Source organism: Saimiri boliviensis, chromosome 9, assembly GCF_048565385.1.
Source record: "Saimiri boliviensis isolate mSaiBol1 chromosome 9, mSaiBol1.pri, whole genome shotgun sequence".
Taxonomy (NCBI): domain Eukaryota; kingdom Metazoa; phylum Chordata; class Mammalia; order Primates; family Cebidae; genus Saimiri; species Saimiri boliviensis.
In genome coordinates, this window is record NC_133457.1 from 30,368,570 (window position 1) to 30,394,250 (window position 25,681).

At 37.7% G+C, this 25,681-nt stretch overlaps 3 protein-coding genes across 6 annotated transcripts in view; 2 read left to right on the top strand and 1 right to left on the bottom strand.

Annotated features, from left to right (window-relative positions):
* The window catches only part of MYNN (myoneurin), a 16,696-nt gene extending 12,265 nt beyond the window's left edge, over positions 1-4,431 (top strand). The window contains exons 9-10 of one of the 2 annotated variants that reach the window (XR_012519175.1): positions 1,620-1,661; positions 4,351-4,431. The gene's annotated coding sequence lies outside the window, so the exon portion shown is untranslated. Of the gene's footprint in view, positions 1-1,619; positions 2,301-4,350 lie in introns of those variants that run through there. The other variant, XR_012519174.1, reaches the window with a different exon arrangement.
* On the bottom strand, positions 334-25,635 carry LRRC34 (leucine rich repeat containing 34). The gene is given in 12 exon segments (XM_010335682.3): positions 334-6,431; positions 8,090-8,216; positions 8,805-8,960; positions 9,329-9,483; positions 13,559-13,654; positions 17,479-17,607; positions 19,915-19,998; positions 20,531-20,595; positions 20,693-20,814; positions 21,689-21,797; positions 25,486-25,611; positions 25,614-25,635. Coding segments are annotated over 12 exon segments (1,395 nt in total). The 3' UTR covers positions 334-6,227.
* Positions 4,485-25,681, top strand: part of LRRIQ4 (leucine rich repeats and IQ motif containing 4) — a 66,291-nt gene continuing 45,094 nt past the window's right edge. For all 3 annotated transcript variants that reach the window (XM_074405636.1, XM_074405637.1, XM_074405638.1), the window contains exon 1: positions 4,485-4,571. The gene's annotated coding sequence lies outside the window, so the exon portion shown is untranslated. The remainder of the gene's footprint in view (positions 4,572-25,681) is intronic.

Consider the following 25,681-nt stretch of genomic DNA (forward strand, 5'->3'; position numbering starts at 1 on the left):
AAATTATCAGTTCCACAAAGTCAGTTTTTATAGTGCTGATCAAATACTATGGTGACATTCTTCCTTTTTCTTTTTTTTTTTTTCCCCCATAAGGCTGTTTCTCTGTGTGAGAGGATATCATTTCTTATTTCTGCTGTGGTGTGGCTTATTTGTTTTCTGCTTTTAAACCACACCTGTAGTATAGTTAGTATGTTTTTTTATTGGTATTGATTTCTTTAATTCATTAGTTTTCTTTATTTGGGACCCAAGTCATAGGAACCAATTGGAGGGTATAATAAAAGCACTTAATGCTTATAGTCTGTTGTAGTCTTCACTATTTCAGAGTACACACAGTTTGTTTTTTTTTGTTTTTTGTTTTTTGAGATGGAGCCTTGCTCTGTTGCCAGACTGGAGTGCAGTGGTGTGATCTCAGCTCACTGCAACCTCTGCCTTCTGGGTTCAAGCGATTCTCTTGCCTCAGTCTCCTGAGTAGCTGGGATTACAGGCACACACCACCACATCCAGCTAATTTTTGTATTTTTAGTAGAGACGGGGTTTCACCACGTTGGCCAGGATGGTCTGTATCTCCTGACCTTGTGATCCACCTGCCTCGGCCTCCCAAAGTGCTGGGATTACAGGTGTGAGCCACCACATCCAGCCCACACACCATATTTTCATAATAAATTGCCACTGGTGGGACTGACCTAATTGAATAGAGTTAGGAATACCACTTTTGTGTGATACAAATTTAATATTTGATTATTCATCTAAGAAATCTAACTACTCATGTGTATTAAGTTAAAATACTGGATTTAAATAAAATTTATAAAGCATTAGAATGTTCATCTACTGTCTTCTGGGTTACATTTGGTAGGAATTTATTGGAATGTGAAGAAATTAAAGAAAATTAAAAGCAGCCTCTTTAGGAAGTTTGCTAAAATAGAGAGGTTGTGTTTAATTTATATCTTCATTAATCCAAGCGTCTAATGAACAGAAAACTGCTGCAGTAATGTCATGATTCTCTAAGGGCAATAGTTGCCAAATTTCGTCTGATATAATTAGCATTTTGCCGTTGCATAGACTAGCCTTCAAATGTATTATTTATAGTATTATTTGATATGGTTGAAATGGCTAAGATTGAGCTTTTCTTGATCACATTATCTGCTTCCTAGCTAAAGTAATTTTATTTAAATTGACATGGCTTGAGTTGTCATCATCATCTGCTCTTATAGAATGATGTGTAAAGAAAATTTGAAGACAGTATCCCTTCTTTGCCATTCTTCTCTTAATGCTGTGCTATTGTTTATCATAATATGCATATGTTTAGTTGTATCTGGTATCATTCTAACACTCATAATTACCATTTTAGTTAAGTCCAACTTTAATTGTATTTGTTACAATGCAGTGTTTTGGGAAAGGTCTATTAGTAATTAGTTCAGTATTACAGATGTTTTTGAAAGTCTTTAGAAGCTGAAGATTTATTGAGAAACTATTTTCTAAATGAATTTAATTTTGTTTTATATTTGTATCAGACATGCCTATTGTATTGTTAGATTTTAGACTATTTTAAAGGAAACCATAGATTATATAAATTTTTTTTGCTGTTTTTAAATGGTATTGTTTTATGTTTAATTTCACAGGATGATTTTGATAGACAAATTTTAGAAGATCTTTTTTCAAAGGTAATGGTTCTATTAGTTCCATTGCAATAGTAGCTTATCATTTCTGTGTTTCAGTCCTACAGAAATTGTGCAAGTGAGTAGTTGAAATAATGTACATGTACTAGTTTTTTTTTTTTTTAAGTATCCTAAATAGTTCTAACATTTAATGCATATCAGAAACATGTTTAAGAAATAACAATATCCAAGCCCATTCCACCTTTTGTATCTACTGAACCAGATAGATCCTAGGGCATATATATGCTTCAAAAGCCCCACAGGTGATTTTAATGTATACCAAACATGTGAACTATCTTTTTTTCTTTTTTCTTTTTTGAGACAGACAGTCTCACTCTGTTTCCCAGGCTGGAGTGCACTGGCATGATTTCAGCTCACTGCAACCTCCACCTCTTGGGTTCAAGAAGTTCTCCTGCCTTAGCCTCCCAAGTAGCTGGGACTGCAGGCATGCACCACCACACCTGGCTAATTTTTTATATTTTTGGTAGCGATGGGGTTCACTATATTGACCAGGGTGGTCTCAACCTCCTGACCTCAGGTGATCTGTCCGCCTCGGCCTCCCAAAGCGTTGGGATTACAGGCATGAGCCACCATGCCCAGCCTTAAACATTTCTTGGTGTATTACCTTTGGGAAGCAGTTTAAAATGATGCTCTTGAATATAATTCTCAGTATTTTACCTGGAAATTTTGAGTACCTAGAACTTGACTAGAAATACCATCAAGTAAAATTATTTATATTCTCCATTTTTACTCATTTATGGACAATATTGATATGTAGTTACTACAGCATTAATTTTTGGAGATAATAATACAGTCTTCTCTTCTGTCCTCTGCAACCCCTGCCTCTATTCATTCAAAAGAGGTTTGCTGTACAGAGGCTCCTTGGCTTACAGGTTTATCATAAGTCAAGGAGTATGCTGAATATGTATTAGTTTTGTACATTGTAAAGTCAAGAAATCATAAGTCGGGGACCATCTGTATTTGTTTAAGAAATTAGATAATTACCATGTAAACACAGTATTTAATTTCAAGAAAAATTTACTAAAACACTATGGATGTGAACATCCACATATTTGGATAACAGTATCTGGCCAGTGTTTCAAATGCTGGGAAAAAATTCAAATCAGAATACATAAAGCTGCAAAGATAAAAAAGATAAACTACCCTTAAGTTTACAGTCAAGTGGAAATCCCAAGCATGAATATAACTAGCAATAAGAAAAGCCAGAATGTTGAGTGTTTTGGTAGGGAAAGGCAAGAAAGGAAATGCTCAGCAGTCAATAGGAGTAGAATGGACAGAGAAATGGTCAGTGCTTACCTGGACAGGCAAACAAGAGGAGATGGCTGATGGGACGAATTTGCACATAGCTGATGAAGAGTGAACTAGGCAGAATGGAGAGAAAGCATTAAGTAGAGAGGAGATGGAAGTCAGAGGCATGTCCAGTACTACACATGTACCATCTTGAAATAGTTTCTCTACCCATACTCTGCTGAAGGAGTGAGATTAGATAGCCAGGTTTGTAACCCGTATTCTCACATGCCAACCACAGTTGCGTGCTGGAGGGCAGGGATTAGACAGCCAGATTTCTAACACATGATTCCATATTTGTGACCACAGCAACAAGATATTTTACCAGGGAAAAACAATTCATAGGCCAGACTGAGCTGCTCAGATTCTTAAAAATTTGAGCAATGACATTCTGAGACAATCAGGTAATGATATACCTATAAATGAAAAGATCATTTAGAACTGGCCTAGAAGTCAGTGAAGCAACCTGAAGTCTAAAGGAAATGATGAATAAGCAGAGAAAGCTGATCTATAGAATAAAGCTAGGGAATGAAACAGGTTTGCGGAGCCAAGAGACTGCCCTAAGGAGATCCAAAGAGGCCTTAGTTTCTGTCTTTGCAATCCCACTGAGGTGACAGAGCCATGATCATCTTCTGCACCTGGATGCCAGTGATTGTGGTTGTTGTACCCTTATGTTAAGTCTCCTTTTTTAAAAAAACAGGCTGAATCACTTTATTTTCCTTGTAAGCAGGCAGCACCAAATTGAACACCTAGGCTTTGATCCTGGTGACTGAGAAGATGGCGATGCCATTGACATCAAGATAAGTCTTAAGGAGCACATTAGAGAAGGGAAGCAATTTCGATGTACCGAATTTGATTGGTGGTGCAATATGTATGAAAAGTCTGGTAGTGGTTGGAAATGGGGCCTGAACTAGGAGAATTTAAAGCTAGAGATACAGACCTTGCCACCAATAATTTAAATGATTAAGGCAGCCCTGGGAGATAGTATATGAGAAAAAAAGATAAGGACAGAATTTGGGGGAAAATTCATTTAAAGGATGAGCAAAGATGGAAAAGGAGATGGGAAGTTACAACAGAAAGGAAGAAAACCAAGGTGGCACAAATTTTGGGAGACAAAAGTGCCTTTTTAGCGGTCACATGGTATAGAGAATTAGAATATAAATCTGAGACAACATTGGGTTGAATAATTGGAGTACAATGATCCTTTGGAAGGCAGTTGTGGTATAACAGTGGGAGCAGAACCAGACAGATAAGGTTGGAGTAGATATTAAGAAGACATGATGAAGGAATAATACTATAGAAAAGTTTGAAAGGGAGAACTTAAGGCAGACAATCATTATTTTCTCAAGTATCTGAAAAGCACAAACTACTTTATTTTTGCTTTCAGATTTGAAACATTGTAAAATGATGAGCATAAAAGGATCTGCAGCAGTGTAAGGTGAAGCAGTCTTTGAGCTAGGTCTTAAAGGATGATTGCTAAGAGGAAAATGAAATGTACAACACATACAATATGGTTGCAGATTTGCTCATTATAATTTAGATGTGCAGAGGAAATGAGAGTTTTCCTATGGAACTTGTATGTCCTTCCTCTTGAGCCCGTGCACAATGGTAAGTCTGGAAAAAATTTACTTTTGGACTTAGCCAGTTTAAAATCTAGTCTGATATGAAGGGAATAGAATTCATAGTATCTTAAGAGATTTTAAGGTAATGCTTAATCTTTTAAGATTAAAAAATGCCGTTTTATTCCTGTCCTTTGTCTCTCTAAAATAGTGTAAGACAGTGGCATCAGGATAGATGGAATCTTTCTTGAGCTCTTCCATTCTCTGGGCATTATACTGACCTCTGTTGTAGCAGGAAGCAGCTTATAAAATAAGTAACCAAGGCTTTCCTAGTCTGATGAGAGCCCAGTTGTACTTGGTTGAACTGACTTCATCTCAGTTCTCTTGGATTTGAAAAACTGTCCGAGGCTCTATCACCTGCAACTCTGCCTCAAGCAGCAGTGTAGGTCAGGTTACAGGTTTACCATGTGCACCCCACTGTGGGCTCAAGGTAAGCCTACTTGCTTCCCCTTCAGCCATCTTCTGAATCTCTCTTTAGGGGAATATGGGAACTTGTGGGTCCCTTCCATAGCACACAGGAAGAGAGTAGCCTGGGAAAGCAAACTCTTTCCAGAATCTGGTAGACTCCTTAACTACCCAGCATGTGAAGAATACTACAAAGCAATAAAAAGGGAACAAACTATTGCTACATTAAACAACATAAATGAATCATACTAATATAATGTTGAACAAAAGAAGCCAGGCACGAGAAAGTGTTTACTGTATGCTTCCATTTATATAAAGGTCAAGAACAGGCAAAACTACTCTGTGTTGTTAGAAGTCAGGATAGTGATTGTCTATGAAAGGAGGGTGGGAGGAGCTGACAGCACTGACTTGTTGGGAAAGAGGTATGTATATGTTTATATATATTTGCCTGTTTTATGAAATTGTTATTAACACCTGTCTGTAACACCTAAATAGGATAGGTAGAATACTTTTTCAACTTCTGAACTTTGAAACCTTTGAAAGCCACTGGTAATTTGCTACTACCAATAAAACCTTTTTATTAATACTACTTAATCACTTTCAGTTAGATACCTATAATGAACTTGACTTGTATGCTATTTCACTACTTGGTTATATTTTCATTATAAAAAGAATTTTAGTCTAGTTCCTTGGCCTATTTCTCCAGGGTTAGAATTTTAGTCTCTATATTATAAAATTTCTTTAAAAAAAAAGTACTGTACTCTGGCTGGGTGTGGTGGCTCACACCTGTAGTCCCAGCACTTTGGGAGGCTGAGGCAGGTGGATCATGTGATCAGGCAAGACCATCCTGGCCAACATGGTGAAATCCCATCTCTACTAAAAATACAAAAATTAGCTGGGCATGGTGGTACATACCTGTAGTCCCAGCTACTTGAGAGGCTGAGGCAGGAGAATTGCTTGAACCAGGGAAACAGGTTGCAGTGAGCTGAGATTGTGCCACTGCACTCCAGCCTGGGCGATACAGCAAGACTCTGTCTCAAAAAAAAAAAAAAAAAAAAATTAACCACACTCAGTTTTTCATAGTGGACAGCTGTACGAAATTTAATACAGCCACTATCTTTTACACATTTGAGAAAAGTAACTTGTTTTAATTTATGAAAGAAAACAAATAGGCTATAGAATATTAATCTCTGTGAAAGTAATAAGACAAATGTATGAAAATTATTTTAGAGCTTCTTTATCATGGCTGTTGACCTACTGGAACAAGAGCAAAACCTGCATTAGATGAGGGGTCATAAGATTCTCCATAAGTTGATGTCCAATAATAATGCTTCTTAAGGCCATTGGAGACTTCTGCAAGATATACGCGTCCATCTACCACAAATGGCTCCACATCTGTATTGTCTGGTTTTAGATGACCCATTTGAATTAAATGTGAATATGCCTAGGATTTTTAAGAAAAGAAAAACCATATCATTGAGAAAAAAATGTATTCAATTTACAGTCCTAAATTTAAATATTTAAATTAGCCTTGTTAATTTGTAGTTTAAAACAAAATATTCTGAATTACATTGCTGAATTTTAATATTTTCCAGGTATTGTAGGTAGATTTTTATTCATTTAATTACACACAATGAAATTATAATGTTGCAAAACTTATTTCTAAGTTTTAATGTATTAGACATGTTTTTGTCATTTTGAATTCCTAGAGTTAATTTTCTAGACTGCCAGTTTTGTGGACCAAAGCTCCTATGGTCAAAATTTTCAAGTCCCTCATATGTTCTTAAATTGGAATAGGTAGGGGGGCTGGGTAGGAGAGCTATTGTATACATTCCCAAAAATCTGCTGATAGCTAGTTACCCATTCCTTAGAAAAATAAAGGGAATCCCAGATTTGGACATACAATTATATAGAGTTCATGATCCCCCTGAATCTAATCTGCAGATTTAGGCTAAGAGAGACAATTCCATAGTATTAGATGCTGACCTATTAATTATTTCTTTATTGTAGAATTTTCTTTATACTTTTGTTTGTTTGTTTGGTGTTTTGGTTTTTGTTGAGACAGAGTCTCACTCATGTCACCCAGGATAGAGTTCAGTGGCGCTGTCTCAGCTCACTGCAACCTCTTGCCTCCCAGATTCAAGCAATTCTCCTGCCTCAGCCTCCCAAGTAGCTGGGACTACAGGTGCACACCACCACATCCAGCTAATTTTTGCATTTTTAGTAGATGAGGTTTCATCATATTGGCCAGGATGGTCTCAATCTCTTGACCTCGTGATCTGCCCACCTCAGCCTCCCGAAGTGCTGGGATTAGAGGCATGAGCCATAATCCTTAGTATCTATGTAACAGAGTCATACAAACATGTTGAACTGTCAGTAAGGTTGCCATTATAGAGAAAGGTGGAAATTTAGACATTAAAATATTTAAAAGTCAAATTTGCTTTCTGCTTTAGCTTGTCATTCATCATTAGTTCCAGTTTCAAACTCAACTTACTCAGCTCTGGTGTGTAGAATCTAAAGGATTATGGATGTTTTTCTAAAATTAAGGGTTGGTTTTTTTGGGGGGGGATGTGACAATACTGTATGTTTTATTACTCTTTTTAGTGGTGGAATTTGAGTTAGTCCTTTTGCAAATTTTGAGAATTTTAACATCTACTTTTCCCCTTATTCTTTGTAAATGAAAACTGTTACCATGATTTCTGTTTTGAAAGTATTATCAAAGGCTGTCTGTATTTATGTGAGCAATATGCCAAATGTTTTGATAGCTTGTACTATATCTCTCCAGTTCCATATTTTGGTATAATTGTTAGGGAGCAGATCAGAAATTTTGCTACATCAAATCAATAATTATGATTTTTTTTAACCTGGGAGGAATTAGAACTGTGTCATTCAGTGATGTGTAATACTAATATATGGTATTTGATATGTTTCAATATTTCAACCACCAAACTCTCTAGTAGCTAATTTTTAGGACTTACGTTAATTATCAAAACTGTAGTGTCTCACTGTGTAACCATTTCTCAGGCACCTGTAAATACTATCTGATGTTAGAGAGATGATCCCAGAAAAAGCCTTCAGTGAAGGAAAAAACTTAAAACTTACTACACATGTAGCCTCATCAAATTTGTTTCCCCAAATGTAGATATGAGAGAATGTGAGATTTGTTTTCATTGATTGTGAAAGTGCAACAAGTCCTTCTCCCTCTATGTTGTTGCTGACTACTGACAACCTGAAACCAATAGTTCCACAAAGAAAGAATGCAAAAATTAGCAACAGCATTTATTACAAACATTTTCTTGTGTAGTCTTAGCATTATTCTTCAGTATATTTTAATGTAGTGGTAAAAATACTGCCCATTTAATTCCTAAAACCCAAGAAACTTAGTTTTCTAATTAGATCCTTAAGGTACCTGGTAGAGGTAACTACATTTTGAAAGTCTTTTGTTTTATATTATTACGTAAATGTTTGGGTGGATAGCAGATATATTTTTCTAGATAAATCCATCCAAGTATTTTATTCTTTAGTTCATTCTTATTTTTAAAAGTCTGATCATATTAAATGCTTCTGATTTTTCTATTAGAATTGAGGATAAATAACATAAGCAATACAAATTTTCTCATTAATTTGAAGGAATTGTTAATAGAATCAGTCTAATTGTAAAAAACATTATGTTTGAAAAATTGAAATGTTTACTGTAACTTAATACTATGTAAGTTTAGCAGCTCAGTTTTCAAATTTCATGATAATCTTAAAAGGTTTGAGGTTAGAATTTAAGAATTTGTTCTGTTATTTTGATTAAATATAAAACCATACTAACGCTTTAAGACTCCTGTTGTGTGAAGTAAGAGCTTCACTGAGATAGTTGGCACCTGCATTTTCTATTCTGTTAAAGGAAAGATCTATTACTTCCAGGGTAGTGTTGCTTTTCAGTACATCAGCCACATACACCATTCCATCATGAGTTATTTTATTGCTGGGAAAGAAAAAATAGTTATATTTGAAAATACAGTGTTTTTATTCATAGTGGTAAGATGCTTGAAAACTTAAACAGTACTTTCTGTTTTAGTAAAGGTTTATTTTAGTCACTTGATTTCCAAGAAAGTTAATGAAAATTCACCATAAAAATACTGCTTTCATTCTTGTTTACACAACTAAATTGCTCATTCATGTTACAAAAAGATAACAGTATAACGTAAATAAATATTAAGACTTAGGACAAATGGTTGCAGTTTCTAATCATTGGAAATAATGTCTAACAGAGTATCCCAAGTACCATGAATATTTATATAAATTAGTCCCATGATTTAACTTTGAATTATTGATGTGTAAATTATCACTTACCAGCTGACATCAAGGTAGCGCAGACTACTGTTCAGATACAGTGCATCACATAACTGTTGTATGCCACTGTTTTTCATGTCATGCTTACACATGTGTAGTGCAAGAAGACAGTGATTTTCTTTTAACATGCGGCCTACATGGACTGTGGACTCTTCCTAAAAATGGATAAAGTCTTATTTCTAAAATATAATTTTGAAGTAGTACATGTTTATTTCAAACATATGCTGTTATTTAAATTAGCTTTTTAAAAAGGTTATATTGGTCAAAACTGCATTGGTTTGGTCTATTTTAAAAATATCTTTGCCACAAATGATATCTTCTAGCTTCTCAGAAATAGGTAGCAGGCACTTGTAAAATATAGTGACTAAGGGATATAAAAGAGGCTGGTTAATTTGGTTTTTAAAAAAAAATTATCAGTCATTTCAAAAGGAAAAAAAAAAACCATTGGTCCCATCATGTATAGAGCATGTAATCCATCTTTCGAGTCTCTAAACATTTTTTGTACCTTCCATATGTTCTTGAACTTAATTCTTGATCTCTACTCTTGATGGTTTTCAGACAAAATACAAAGACATTTCTAAAGCTTGGTTTTATATTAAGAATATACTCATTAACCCTGTGATATATCTGATTCTTCCCTTTTATAATCATCTCAAATTCCTAAGAGGTTTTACTTTTGTTTTCTGATCATCAGAAGACTTGTTTGAAGTTCCATAATCTAGCTGCTTCTAGGCAAAAGATACGTAGCATCAATGAAGATTTGAATACCAGGCATTTTAAGTTTTTAACAAAATCAGAGCATATTTTCAAATGAATGGCCCAAAGTATTTTGTGATAAGAAGTGCTCTTGCGTGACTGCTGTATAATGTAGTAAGTTTTTTAGTCACTGGAAGTGCTGATGATGAACATAGATAACTATATATATGTTCTTGCTATATATAAACTACTTTGAAAAAAACTTTAAATGAAACCACATAGCAATAGCAGAAAGTACATGAGCTTTATAAAAATCAAATCTGTCAGATACCAGCTTTACTGGCTATATGGCTTTGGGCAAATATTTTCATCTTACTGAGTCACAGTTTCCATTTTAGTAAAGTAGTTGAAACTATGCTTCCCTCATACATATAAGTTAACAAAAAGAATCTAGCACAAAATAAGTGTTCCATAAGCTGACTACAAAGCATTTATTATTGTTCAATATTCTATAATTTTGTATTTGCTGAAATTGCTTTGACACTGAAAAGATATAACCAAAGGAATGCTATGTAGGATAGGATCTTTAAAAATGCAAACCAACAACTTAGGGGGGTTCCACTATTGTTCTACCTATTGCCAGGCTCAGAGGACAAACCCAGTATGTTTTTGTGTTTGGGCCTTGATTGCAGTTTTAGGCTGCAAAGCTTGAAAGCTGGACTATTCTAACTAAAGGAGGAACTATTGTCAGAAATAGTAAAGGGTTTTAGTCCCATTCACTGAGTTTGTAACTTGATTTGTCTAGAGTGGCACCTGGAATCAGTATTTTTGAAGCTCCCCAGATAATGCCAGTGAGCATTAAATGTGAAGTCTTATATCTTAACAGGTGTTTGTTATCCCATTCCTCCATGGTTATAAAACAGTAATACCCCCCCACCTTTTTTTTTTTTTTTTTTTTTTTTTTTTTTAAGACAGAGTTTGGCTCTTGTTGCCCAGGCTGGAGTGCAATGGCGTGATCTCGACTCACTGCAACCTCCTCCCCCAGGGTTCAAGCGATTCTCCTGCCTCAGCCTCCTGAGTAGCTGGGATTACAGGTTCCTGCCACCACTCCCATATAATTTCTGTATTTTTAGTAGAGACAGGGTTTCACCATGTTGGTCAGGCTGGTCTCAAACTCCCGACCTCAGGTGATCCACCCGCCTCAGCCTCCCAAAGTGCTGGGATTACAGGCATGAGCCACAGCACCCAGCCAAACCAGTAATACCCTTAAATGGAATAGATTTGCAGGTTCGTATTGGAACAGCAAAGTAGGAAAGCACAAGAGAATCCTACTCGGCAACCATTTAAGAGCAGAATAGTAATCCTGGGGATAGAGAAGGTAGTGGCTGTCCTAGAGAACAAAACAGGCTAGAACCTAGCTGGCTGTCAGAAGCGCCAGGCTGAGAGCAACAAGGGTGCTTTTAATAATAAGCATTCTCAGGTGGATTTAGGAATGACACTACTCAACATATTTTAAAAAGAGATCATGCTTATGATGTGATGATCTCCTGCATGTAAATACAGTTCCATGGAGATAAAATCAAAAATTTTTTTATTTAGCCTTCAAATCTCCTGTCATGTCCTCAATCTGAGAACCTCCCTACCACACTAAACCTCCCCTTTGATTTTGATTACCCTCCTTATGTCCCCATGGCATCCTGAGCATATCACTCTCCAGACTTGTTGAGCTCCTTCCACCTAGACAGAAAACTCATTGAAGACGTGCTATGTAATTTATTTGACTTTAATACCTCTAGCACCTAGCTAGCATTGTGTCTGGCTTAAGGTTGCATTCGTGAATGAATCATGAGTGAAGTAATTTACTGCATGGGTACTTTAAGCTGTATTTTGCTAGTCTGTTAAGTATTTTTTAAAAAGGAATCTATTTGAAGATTCTGAGGATCTTGTTGAACAGATTGGATTTATGTACATGAAACAACATGATGTAAAACCACAAAAATTCTGGTACCAAAAAGTGCAGAGATAAAGGGAGAGATCTATGTAGGAAAGAATGCAAAATACGCTTCTGTATATGAGAATACTACTTTTAAAATATTGTTAATTCTCAGTTATTCATGCTAAGGAGGAACAGTGAGGTGGATAATTTTAAACTATCTAAAGTGCTCTGGTCATTTAAAAAATTCAAAGTTTGGTTGGGCATGATAGCTCATGCCTATAATCCTAGCACTTTGGGAGATCAAGGCAGACAGATAGCTTGAGCTCAGGAGTTCAAGACCAGCCTGGGCAACATGACAAAACCCTGTCTCTGCCAAAAATGCAAAAAATTTAACTGGGCATGGTGGTGCATACCTGTGGTCCCAGCTACTCAGGAGGCTGAGGTGGGAGGATCACTCGAGCCTAGGAGGCGGAGGCTGCCGTGAGCCGAGATTATGCCACTGCACTCCAGCCTGGGTAAGAATGAGAGACCTCATCTCAAAAAAAAAAAAAAGTTCAAAGTTCAAACATTGAATTTTACTTATTTATTGAGATGGAAATGAAGTCTCACTCTGTCGCCCAGGCTGGAGTGCTGTGATGTGATCTTGGCTCACTGCAACCTCTGCTTCCTGGGTTCAAGCGATTTTCATGCCTCAGCCTCCAGAGTAGCTGGGATTACAGGCGCCTGCCACCATGCCCAGCTAATTTTTGTATTTTTAGTAGAGACGGGGTTTTGCCATGTTGGCCAGGCTGGTCTCAAACTCCTGACCTTAGGTGATGCACTTGCCTCAGCCTCCCAAAGTGCTGGGATTACAGACATGAGCCACCATCAAATTATTCTGTTCCTGTCCATCTCTGTGGCCACCACCCCAGCCAAACATTGAATTTTAAACACTGAACTTTAAAGTGCTTTGACCGTTTACTTTTCCTAATAGATATGTTTTTGTTTATACCAATAATAAAGAGAGTCTTATTTCCTAGCTGTTTACAAGTGATAGGAGAAGAAAGCTACCCAGAAGGATGTTAAGGAGCTAGAAGTCTTGAAAGTAGGAACCATGTTTTTAACTCACCTTTCTGTATCCAGCAAGCAGCTTACCTATAGATAGGATCAAGTCCAGACTTTCCAGACTGCTTTTCACATATATTTGGCTTTTATTACTCATGATTTCAAAAGCGTAATGACTCAGCCATACCAGTGTAACAAACAATAGAACAGTTCACACTGGGCTCTTATAGTCTGGCTTTTAAAACCGTCACTATTTATGCTTTCATCTTAATTTCTTTGACCCTCACAGGTTTACTCAGAACTTGAGTTTCAAGAGAAAAGATGACGTGTTTGCTGCTTAAATAAGCAATATCTAAAAGCATATTTAGTTACAAAATTCTTAACAAAGATGGATATAATTTTCCTTTAAATGTTTTTATAAATAGTAGTTTATAAAGATATAGTAAGTACATCTCTAAAAATACAATGTATTCATGTACCTTGACATAAACTTGTAGCAGTACCTTAGTTTTATTCATGCTGTTATATTAACTACCGTCACTTTGAATACATACCTGTTCACCATACAGGATAGGTCGGTTTAGGTTTATTGCCTTAATTGCTTGGTTTCGAGTTAGTACTGTAGCAATTGCTATCACACTTTGCATCCCCTAAAAACAGATAAATTTGTTAAGGAAGCTGACAAAGTATATAACAGTCTCTCTACATAAATATTTCAAGATCAGTTATCTGCATTCTCATAAAATTGTTTTTAAAATTTAAGCATTTCTTGCACTTTGAATTATAGGTTGATCAAATTCAAAAATGAACTGTTACTGGAATTTCTTAACATTTCAGTATCCATTTCCTGGGTATCTGCCTCTAGGTTTACTCCTATGCCCTCAAGCTCCTATATGGATCCCAGCTAGAGCTCATACTACTTACATAACACATAACTTTGTGCAAACATTCTTTTATATTCATACTAGTACCTTAAGTGCATGTGGTGAGAAGAGGTTAGTAATCACATTTTTCACAGATCCCATAGGCCTCCCTTGCTCTACCTGACTGGAAGGGCTTAGTCCTCCCCCACATCTGTGATGGACACTACCATACATACCCAGCTATTGTGCTGGAAACCATGGGCTTCCTCTCACTCTGCCATGCCTCTTACCTTCCCAGTTGATCAGTAAGTCTTACAGATTCTGCTGCCTCCAAAAGATGTCTCAAATTACTCTGTTCCTGTCCATCTCTGTGGTCACCACCCCAGCCCAAGTCCTCCTCACCTCTCACCTGGACTACTACAGTAACTAATTGGTCAGATGGCTTCCTCTTGCCACCCTTTAATTCTCCATAGAGAAACCAGTGATCTAAAACCACCAGATTGTTACCCCTTAGAGCCTTTGCATGATTTCCATGATTTGCTTTTATAATACAACACCCACTTCTTTCCCTTACCCATGACCCACACCCCACACAGCTTTGCCTTATCTGGCCCCCATAAGCCTCTCCACCTTGACTCTGAAGCACTCTTAACTTGGTCTGCTCAGCCATTCTGACTTCTCAGATCTTAAATATTGTCAGACTTGCTATTTCATTATTCATACACCACCCTCGTGATTTTTGCCAAATGTGAGTATGCAAAATATTTACTTAACACTGAGTATGCAAAATATTTACTTAAAACTTAACATTGTTTTTATTTATTTTTTTGAGATCAGGTCTCTCTGTCACCCAGGCTGGAATGTGGTGGCACACTCAGGGCTTATTGCAGCCTTGACCTGCTAGGCTCAAGTGATCCTCCCACGTCAGCCTCCCTAGAAGCTGGCATGCACCACCATGCTTGGCTAATTTTTGTATTTTTTGTAGAGATGGGGTTTTCCCATGTTGCCAAGGCTGGTCTCAAACTCCTGGGCTCAGACAGTGTGCCTGCCTTAGCCTCCCAAAGTGCTGGGATTACAGGCACGAGCCACCATGCCTAAACTTACTTGACACTATTTACTTAATACTTTCCCATTAAATCAACTCACTTTTTCACTTACGTTTATTTTAAAATAAAAATTTGTATCACTGCTAACTGGAAAGTCATAATCCCTTGAAATAAACAGCATCTTTAAAAATAAACATATGAGTATGAAAATTACCTCACTCTGCACCAGGAGTGCCACCCATGCCAAAGCACTATCTTTTTTTTTTTTTTTTTTTTTTTTTTTTTTTTGCCAAATAAATGGCTGCATAAGGGAAGCACTGTCTTAATGTCTGTGCATGCTGGATGCTCTGCCTGGAAGGTTGTGATATGGACATTCTTCATGACAGTTTTTACTCGTCCTTCATAATTTGTAAATATTACCTCCTCAAGTCTTAGGCAGCCATCTATAGCAGAATTACTTCTCCCCATTATCAGAGTACTGAGTCATCTTTGTATCACTTTCATCTATTTCTTTATTGGTGTTTTCCCAACTAAAATGTAAGCTTCATAAGGGCAGAGGCCATATGATTCACTTAGTATCCTTAGTAAGGATACTGTGCTAGATATTGTATCCTTAGTATCTAGCACAGTGACTAGTAGGTGGAGATGAGCAATACCATATTAATGTCTTCCCTGAACCACACTGGCTGCATCTACCACCTTAAAAAAGTTAACTCGGCCGGGCGCAGTGGCTCATGCCTGTAATCCCAGCACTTTGGGAGGCTGAGGTGGGCTGATCACGAGGTCAAGAGCTCAAGACCATCATCAAGACATGGTGAAACCCTGTCTCTACTAAAGATACAAAAATTAGCTGGGCATGGTGGTGCACACCTGTAGTCTCAGCTACTCGGGAGGCTGAGGCAGGAGAATTGCTTGAACCCAGGAGATGGAGGTTGCAGTGAGCCAAATTAGATTGTGCCATTGCACTCTAGCCCAGGCGACAGTGGGAGACTCCATCTCAAAAAAAAAAGTTAACCCTGGCCTGGCACGGGCACAGTAGCTCATGCCTGTAATCCCAGCACTTTGGGAGGCCAAGGCAGGTGGATCACCTGAAGTCAAATATTCTAAACCAGCCTAGCCAACCTCATAAAACCCCGTCTCTACCAAAAATACAAAATAAATAAATAAAAATAGCCGGGTGTGGTGGCAGGCACCTGTAATTACAGCTACTTGGGAGGCGGAGGTTGCTGTGAGCTGAGATTGCGCCACTGCACTCCAGTCTGGGGGACAAGAGTGAGACACACACACACACAAAAAAAAGTTAATCCTCAGACCTTCAGAGTCTATTACCCCAGAGAGCCTCCTGGCCCATCTCATTTTCATGTCACATTGATTATGCATTAATCTGAGGCTACACAACAGGTTCCCAAGGGTAGGCCTGAAGATTTGAAAGCACGTCAGAGAAAGTGAAGCCTGGAATTTGAAGACGCAAAAAAAGCACAAATTTTCATTATCAGGCCAGGTGAAGGCTCAAAGCAACTTTCACCTTTTTTAATAATTTTTAGAGACAGAGTCTTACCATGTTGCTCGTGCTGGAGTACACTGGCTGTTCATGGGCATGATCATAGTGCATTGTAACCTCAAACTCCTGGGCTCAAGAGATTCTCCTACCTCAGCCTCCTAAATAGCTGCAACTACAGGTATATGTCATGTCACCCAGCTTCAGAGCAGCTTTTAGCATCATCATTTTAAGTTTTTATGCTACAATATAAATAACTACTAAAAAGTACTTTTGTTTTGAGGCAGAGTCTCTGTCGCCCAGGCTGGAGTGAAGTGGCATGATCTCAGCTCACTGCAGCCTCCACCTCCCAGTTCAAGCAATTCTCCTGCCTCAGCCTCCTGAGCAACTGGGATTACAGGCCCCTGTCACCAAGGCTGGCTAATTTTTGTATTTTTAGTAGAGATAGGGTTTCACCATGTTGGCCAGGCTGGTCTCGAACTCCTGACCTCAGGTGATCCGCTTGCCTGGGCCTCCCAAAGTGCTTGGATTACAGGCAGGAGCCACTGCACCCAGCCTAAAAAGTATTTTCGAAAGTGAAAAAAAAAATTGTATGAATAAAGTAATATTTGTTTAATTAAAGTGAACATGATCTTTTTCTAAAAATTCCATACAGTTTAAGATAACCTATATAGATGGAAGTTTAGGAATATTTTTATTCCTAAACTTTTCTGTGTTATTATTTACTATAGTCCGATTTTATTAATTGTGCTATTATGTCTAATTTTTTAAATTTTTTAAATTTAAAACATTTAATTTTTTAAATTAGACATAGTACAATTAATAATTTAATTTAAATTAGACATAGTACAATTAATAAAACCAGACTATATTTATTGTACTATTGTACTATTATGTCTAATAGTACAGTTATGTCTAATAGTACAGTTAATAAAATTGGACTATAGTAAATAGTCTTTTCTCTGATATTAGACATAATAGGCAAAATTAATCATTCACAAGACTCTCATTTCACTGGTCTCTAAGACCCACTATCTGAATGATTTTCTCATAACCAATTTACTCACAAGATCACAGTCACCCAGATCTAATTTCTCTAAGGATGAATTAATTTGCAGCATTGCAGCAAAAAACATTCCACCTGTATTTTCAATTTTGTTTCCAGTCATTCTTAGGTATTTCAGAGTCTGATTCTTCTGAAAAGGAAAAAAATCAAAACATTTAATTTTTAATCCATAAAATTCTATAAATTAAATGAATTAGGAGACTGCATTACTATTTGCAGACTCCAATTTTTGTAGAGATAGAACAGGACATATTCCTTAAAGGTAACATTGACTCTCCCATAATAGATAAAAATCTAGTTTAATAGTTTAGTAGAAAGAATGCCCAAGAAACATGCCCACGCAATAACCAGTAAATAAAGCATATTTCAACAAACTTTCATTTCACTGGAAAAATCTATAAATTTATCTTAATAATAGCACTTCACTTTTAAAATTGAGGTGAAATTCACATAACAAAACTGACCATTTTTAAGTATACAATTCAGTAGCATTTAGTGCATTCACAACATTGTGCAGTCATCACCTGTAGCTAGTTCCAAAACATCTGCATCATCCCAGAAGCTGGTCCTATACCATTAACCAGTCACTCCCCATTCCTCCTATATCACTTTTAAAATAATATAATTTGATAAATATTTCACAAAGGAAATTACAGACATTTTGTCATCCTAAAGAGTAAATATTAGGACTTAAAATAGTGTAAATAATTATCTCTAAATTCAAACCCCTCTGTGATCAGGAGAAAAGGATGTCCTCTCACCACTTCTATTTAACATCGTGCTGGAGGTTCGAGCCAGGGCAATTAGCCAAGAAAAACCATACAAATTGGAAATGAAGTAAAACTCTGTAGGTGACACCATCTTGCTTAGGGAAAATTCTAAGGCACCAAAAATACCTGTTAGAAGTAATACTAAGTTCAGCAACATAGCAAGACATAAGATAAATATACAAAAATCAGCTGTACTTCCATATGCTAACAATGAACATCCTAAAATGAAATTAAGAACAACAATTCCACTTACAATAGCATCAAAAAAAAAAAATAAAATGGAACAAATTTAACAAGTGTAAGACTTTCACACTGAAAACTACAGAGCATTGCGGAAAGAAATGAAAGGCCTTAAATAATTAAATATCTCATGTTCAAGGCTTGGAAAACTTAAGATGGCAATACTCCCCAAGGTGACCTACAGATTTAATGTAAATCCTTTTAAAATCGCAGCTGCTTTCCAGGTGCAGCGGCTCACACCTGTAACCTCAGCACTTTGGGAGGCCAAGGTGGGCGGATCACCTGAGGTTCAGAGTTCAAGACCAGCCTGACCAAAGTGAAGAAACCCCATCTCTACTAAAATACAAAACTAGCCAGGCGTGGTAGCACATTCCTGTAATCCCAGCTACTGGGGAGTCTGAGGCAGGAAAGTCACTTGAACACAGGAAGCAGAGGTTGTAGTGAGCAGAGACTGTGCCATTGCACTCCAGCCTGGGCAACAAGAATGAAACTCTATCTCAAAATAAAATAAATCCCAGCTGCTTTTCTTGCAGAAATTGATTAACTGACCTAAAATTCATATGGAATGCAAGGGACACAGAAGAGCCAACACAATCCTGAAAAAAGAACAAGGACACACTTCTTGATTTAAAAACCTACCACAAAGCTATAGTAATCAAGATAGTGTGGTAGTGGCATAAGGATAGACATATAGATTAAAAGAACAGAATTGAGAGTACAGAAATAAACTCCCATATTTATGATCAACTGATTTTTGGACCAAGCTGTCAAGACAATTAAATGGGAGAAAGATAGTCTTTTAACAAATGGTGTTAGGACAAGTGGATATACACATGCAAAAGAATAAAATTGGGACTCATACCATATACAAAAATTAAAATGAATCAAAGAATTAAATGAAAGAGCTAAAACTGTAAAACTCTTTTAAAAACATAAATCTTTAAAAAACATTAAGCCAATCACAAAAGGCCATATATGGTATGATTGTGTATAAATGAAATGTTCATAAGAGGCAAATATATAGAGAGATGAAGTAGGTTATGACTGCCAGGGGCTGGTGAGTGGGGGGTAGAAAAGATGGAGAAGGATTGCTAATGAGTTTAGGGCTTTTCTTTTTGGGGTGATAAAAATGTTCTAAAAACAGAGATAGTAGTGATTCTTGCACAGCTCTATGAATATATTAATACTTAAAAAAACCACTGAACTGAAGACTTTCAAAGGGTAAATTTTACATATGTGGATGAAATCTTAGTAAAACTATGACTTCAAAAATGTTCATGTAATGTATACACTTTAATAAAGTATAATAAAAATATATATTCCTATATTAAAATAAGTTCACTCCAACATTGGACTCTGTTGGTTCCATGCTATCAGAAGTTGAAATTTCCAAATAAAACGTTAGTTTGAAGTACATAAATGCTTACATGTAGTGCTTTAGCAATCAATTCTCCACCTTCAGGCCCAATATCATTAAACATGAGGTTTAAGTAAGTGAGATAAAGTTGTTTCTATAAGAGAAAAGAAGCTATTACACATTATTATTGGAAATTGGTTAATTTTACATACATACATGTATATACATACATACAGTATATAAAGTTGGTTAATTTTACATACATGTATATACATACACACATACAGTATATAAAGTATTTACCTAAAAAGAAAATCTATAACCAAGAAAAACTGTATCCTAGCAAAAACAACTACCATTAAGGGGAAAAAAAATCATTCTCGTGTAAACAAAATATAATTACAATGTAAATGAAAGGAAAAAACATATTTTGTTGTGATCAGTCTGAAAGGTGGATATAGTTTATATATTTAATCATGGTGTACAAGTTTGCTAAAGGTAACTCAGGAGCTCTAGCTACCAGCTTCATTTAGACTAAATCCACAGTGGGTTTCCAGTGTATTTCAAGTGTTCCAGCACAGAGTCGGGATCCTTGATATTGGGTAAAACTAGTATTTTGTGTGTGTTATCAGACTAATTGGTTTCACTGTAAACAGAACTAAGGACATTTTGTAGTAAAATAATACCTGAAGCAGTTTCGCAGCGTAGTATGCACCAACATCACTTATAAGGTTATATCCAACATCCAAACCTGAAGCACAGATGAATAGAAGCTGATATTCCTTATAAAGAATGCTTAAAATCAGATCAATGAAAAGCAGGAGGTACTGATTCTTATGGAAACATACCATTAATATACAGACAATTCTTTAAAATTCTGGAAAGAATCCAAAAATCTTCACTTGTAACTCTTTCTACTGACACTAAGCGATTGTTACCAGCAATGTTTAATGTGATTCCTCCTTCTAGTCTGTTAAAATAAAATAAAATAAAATAAAATAAAATAAAGATTTTGAAATAGAAATCCAGTAAAGAAGTAAAAATATGTTTCCTTCCTGTGTAAATAGTCATATCACAGGTAATATTTACTGGAAGCAAGCATATAGTAAGTAGACTTCTAAGTATATATTTATACCAGGTAACTTAAAACTACTTAACATTCTGCAGATTGCAAAGTGCTTTAAAAGATACCATATAATTTATCTCTCTCTCACACACACACAGTATCCCCACTTTATAGATAACAACATTGAAAACTTCAATGATTTGCTTAGATTCACCCAGCTCAGGCCAGGTGCAGTGGCTCATGCCTGTAATCCCGGCACTTTGGGAGGCCAAGGAGGGCAAATTACTGAGGTCAGGAGTTCAAGACCAGCCTGGCCAACATGGTGAAACCTTGTCTAATAAAAATATAAAAATTAGCTGGGCGTGGTGGCAGGTGCCTATAATCCCAGCTACTTTGGAGGCTGAGGCAGGATAATTGCTTGAACCCAGGAGGCGGAGGTTGCAGTGAGCCGAGATCGCACCACTGTACTCCAGCCTGGGCAACAGAGCAAGACTCCATCTCACACACACAAAAAAAAGATTCACCCAGCTCACAGGAGTTAAAGATCAGTCTGGAGCCCAAGATTGGATACTCCTGCTCTAGTGCTCTTTTCTAACTACTGTACCACCTTAAGACCTACTAACAGTGTTGCCCATCTACTTACTTACCTAAATCAAAAGATACATCCATTTTACCAAGCATTTTCAAATGGCTATAAAATCACTCAATATTTTAAGATTTTCATACACATGAATATAAGCAAACACTATTGATGTAATCAAGTATTTGTCTTTCTTACCCCTTTTTAATTTCTTCATCCAGTTCTTGGAGTATATGCAATATAAAAGGATTAATTTTCTGGGATTTTTCCATACACAGATTAGAATACTGTTCCTGAAGATCAGATTCTGGAGATTTTGAAAAATAAATGCATCCTTCATCACATAAACATTATTCTAGAAGCTTTTTGTTTAAAAAAAAGACATAAAAACTATACTTCTTTCAAAGATATGAGGTGTGTGTGTGTGCAGTAGGGGTAGAGAAGAAAAGGAAACAAGGATAGAAAAAGAGAAGAGAAATAAAAATAATGAATGCTAGAGAGAATTAAAATGCTGTTTGGAGAACTAGGGCCATGGAAGCACCCATGAGGCTTGGCAGACACTGACTCAAGTGAGCACCCTAACTTGGAAGGGACATAAAGGGAAAACTAAGCTCCATTATGTGCCAGGCCGGGTAGCTGAGGAAAATGACTTCTAAAGAAATTGTAGATTTTATCCAAAACCATGCAGCTAATAAGGGCAGAGTGCAGAAGCAAACTGATTCTAAAACCTCTTTCCACTGTGCCCTATTGGATTGCAGTGACTCAAGGTTACTTTCTTTTTTTTTTTTTTTTTTTTTTTCCTCCACCTCAGCATCTCAACATCCACCAGAGAAAAAGGTTTCTTAAACTAGCTTCATATAAAAACAATTTTATCCAAGAACCTAACTCAAAAGGGATCTGAAAAATCACCTACTCCCACAGGCTTCTTGGGTACCCTCTACACCATCCCAAGTTTGAATATAACTCAGTTCTTCTTCATACCAAATCGAGGCCTGGCTCACAGAAGCTCTTCTCCTACCCAGTCTACCATTTCCTCTTTGTAAAGGCGACTTTTCCCTAAGTTCTTAAAAAGATAGAAATAAAGCAAGAGTTGAGATCTCCTTTCTGTTGTACATGTAGCTTTCTTTATGGCCTTACTCTTTTCAATAATACCTTAAAAGCATCTTCTACAAGGCCTACATCTTCTGGGGTGGAAGATATGCTGTTCCTTTTCTTAGAAGTACAGGTCATTGTCTGTCTTTGTTTTTGTGTAGAAATACACTGTCTGTACTTCTACCTTTTGTGGATGTCTTTTTAAAATTTGTGCACAGAGACCTCATTGCTCAACCAGCCTAGCTTTTTAGGGGCTGGCGTTTCTTCTAAGTCTCTACATTTCAGAAATGTCGTTTACTGAGAGACATTTTTTGCACTCTGAAGAACAGTTTGCTAAACACATCTGCAGAACAAGATTTAACATGAGGAGCATTATATTTCAGATGGCAAACAAAATTTTCTTATAGTTTTTAATAACCTTTTTAAAAATTAACATACTTATTCCAGACAATTTGGAAAATTCTTCCTTTCTTTCTTTCTTTTTTTTTTTAAATAGGGTCTCGCTGTCACCCTGCCCAGGCTGGAGAGCAGGGGTGCAATCTTGGCTAACTGCAACCTGTCTCTTGGGTTCAAGCAATTCTCCTGCCTCAACCTCCCGAGTAGCTGGGACTACAGGCACACACCACCACACCTGGCTATAAAGATGGGGTTTCACCATGTTGGCCAGGCTGGTCTTGAACTTCTGACCTCAGGCGATCAGCCTGCCTCAGCCTCCCAAAGTGCTGGTGTTAGAGGTGAGCCACTGTGACTGGCCAGAGATTTCTAATATTAAAAAAAATACACATGTTAATCTGCAATCCCACTGCCAAAGAACAACCACAATTGAGGTCTAGGCATACATAATTCCTATAGTTTTTCTTTTATACGCATATGGAGTATTTTTTAAACAAAATTGAAATCTTTGGATATAATTTTATTTGCTGTTTTTTTCAATTAACATTACATTGTAAACAGTTTTACCATGTCACCGTTCTCTGAAAATTTTAAATGTCAGCATAATTTCTGACATGTGGATGGATGTACATAATGAAAAACTTCACCTATTATATTTTAGAAAGTTTTCATGTATTTAAATGATATTGTAGCACAATATTGCCTAAATTGTATTTTGTGGAATATTCACATTCTACAGGATGATCAAAGGTGTTCCAAATAGAATAGGAACACCTTTTATTATCAAGTAATTTTGAGAGGTGCTGAAATAAACAAAACTGTACACAGACACAATACTACTCAGGATATTTAAAACATGTTAACTGTCTTCAAACTGTTAAACTTTGAAAATAGGAAGGATAAGAATGCTGCATTTCCGGCCGGGTTCAGTGGCTCACGCCTGTAATTCCAACCCTTTGGGAAGCCGAGGCGAGTGGATCACTTGAGGCCAGGAGTTCGAGACCAGCCTGGCCAACGTATTGAAACCCTAGCTCTACCAAAAAATACAAAAATTAGCTGGTGTAGTGGCGGGTGCCTGTAGTCCCAGCTACTTGGGAGGCTGAGGCGAAAGAATCACCTGAACATGGGAGGTGGAGGTTGCAGTGAGTGGAGATGGTGCCGCTGCACTCCAGCCTTGGCTACAGAGTGAGACGCCATCTCAAAAAAAAAAAAAAAAAAAAAAAGTCTCACTTGGAATGCAATTTAGAAAATGCTGCTTTAGTGTCCTCCCCAGGAAACAAAGCAAGTAGATCACAAATAGAAGTTGGAGCTACGCTCCCACTGGGCTTCCTTCTTCGCTGCTTTCTTCCTTGGTATTAAAATAAAGATTGCCCTGAGACTCTCCAAGATTCAGCACTGCCCGCAACACAAGCAAGGCACAGAATTCATTTCCAGGAGGGCTTGAAGGAATCGACTACAAGCTAAATACAGCTCAACAAAGTTATGGGGATAATATTTAGCTAGCCATAGATTTACAGTATTTAAAAGCTTCTGCTACTCTTCCTTTGATTTAAAATTGACCTATGTATTTTGCATGGCAAGATTTTATGGCACCAATTTATTTCCTATACTGTAATCCTATTAGAAGGAAAATAGTTTTCAAATTGCAAAGCAAAAACTAGGAAATAAGCCGGCTACACAGGAAAATGTCAAGAATCTAACCCAAATTTCATTTTTTTCATCCATGCCTCTGGCAGCACACTTTGCAATTTCCAGAGAAAGGACTTATTTGGGAGGCACTTCCCTCCAAAACATGCTTTTCTATACTTAGCCAAGCACTGAGAAATCCAAGCGATGAGCACGAGTCAGACGTGGGTGCCCTATCCAGATTCCGCAGTGTGTACATTTGAACGGGTTGTTATCCTAGCTTAAATTTCCTCTCACGCTAAAGGCAGAGCCTAACACTGCCCATCTCCTGGGTGCAGGGCGTATTAGTAAGCCAGCCTCCGGACACAGTTCCGTATCCACAAACATACCTTACAACAAGCATACAAAACGGAAATGGCGGGTAGCGGGTGGGCGTTCAGGGTATGCTTAACTTGCCAACGATCCCTCATGGGCGCAGAAACATTTAAAACTGAGGTAGTAGAGAGGTGAAAAGTCAGAATGGTATCAAGACCCTCATGTCCACCTGTGACCTGCTCTCTGGGACTTTCACAAAAAGGGGGCTGAGAAGAGCCCCCCCCCCTCCCAGACACACCCTCGCGGAGACCCTGAGAGCACAGCGGCGGACAGCTTCAGCCGCACCACCTGTCGCGCAAAGGGCGGCCCCTCGCGGCGGCTGGGGACCCCTCTACCGCCCTCTTTTCTGGGCGCTCCAAACCTCTGGCCACAGCTGGGGTTCCCAGAGGCACCCTCCCGCCGAGTCGCCTTGGGTGGCAGCCTGCCGGGAGGACTCTGGCGTGCGACCCCCGCGCCCCTCACGCGTTTCGTCTGGGCCATGCCACGCAGACGGGCTCCCTACTTCTTACCGCGCTGGCCCACCAGGGCCGAGCCCGGAGAGCGAGCCTGAATGGAGGCCGGAGCCGGGGCCGGAGCAGAGGGACTGGCCGGCTCCCTGGCGGTCTCCCGGGGGCTCCCCATGCTCCTTCTACCACAGGCCGCGGCGGCTGCGCTACCATGGCGACCGCGCGCGCGCGCGCGCTTACAGCCCGCCTGCGGCAGTGA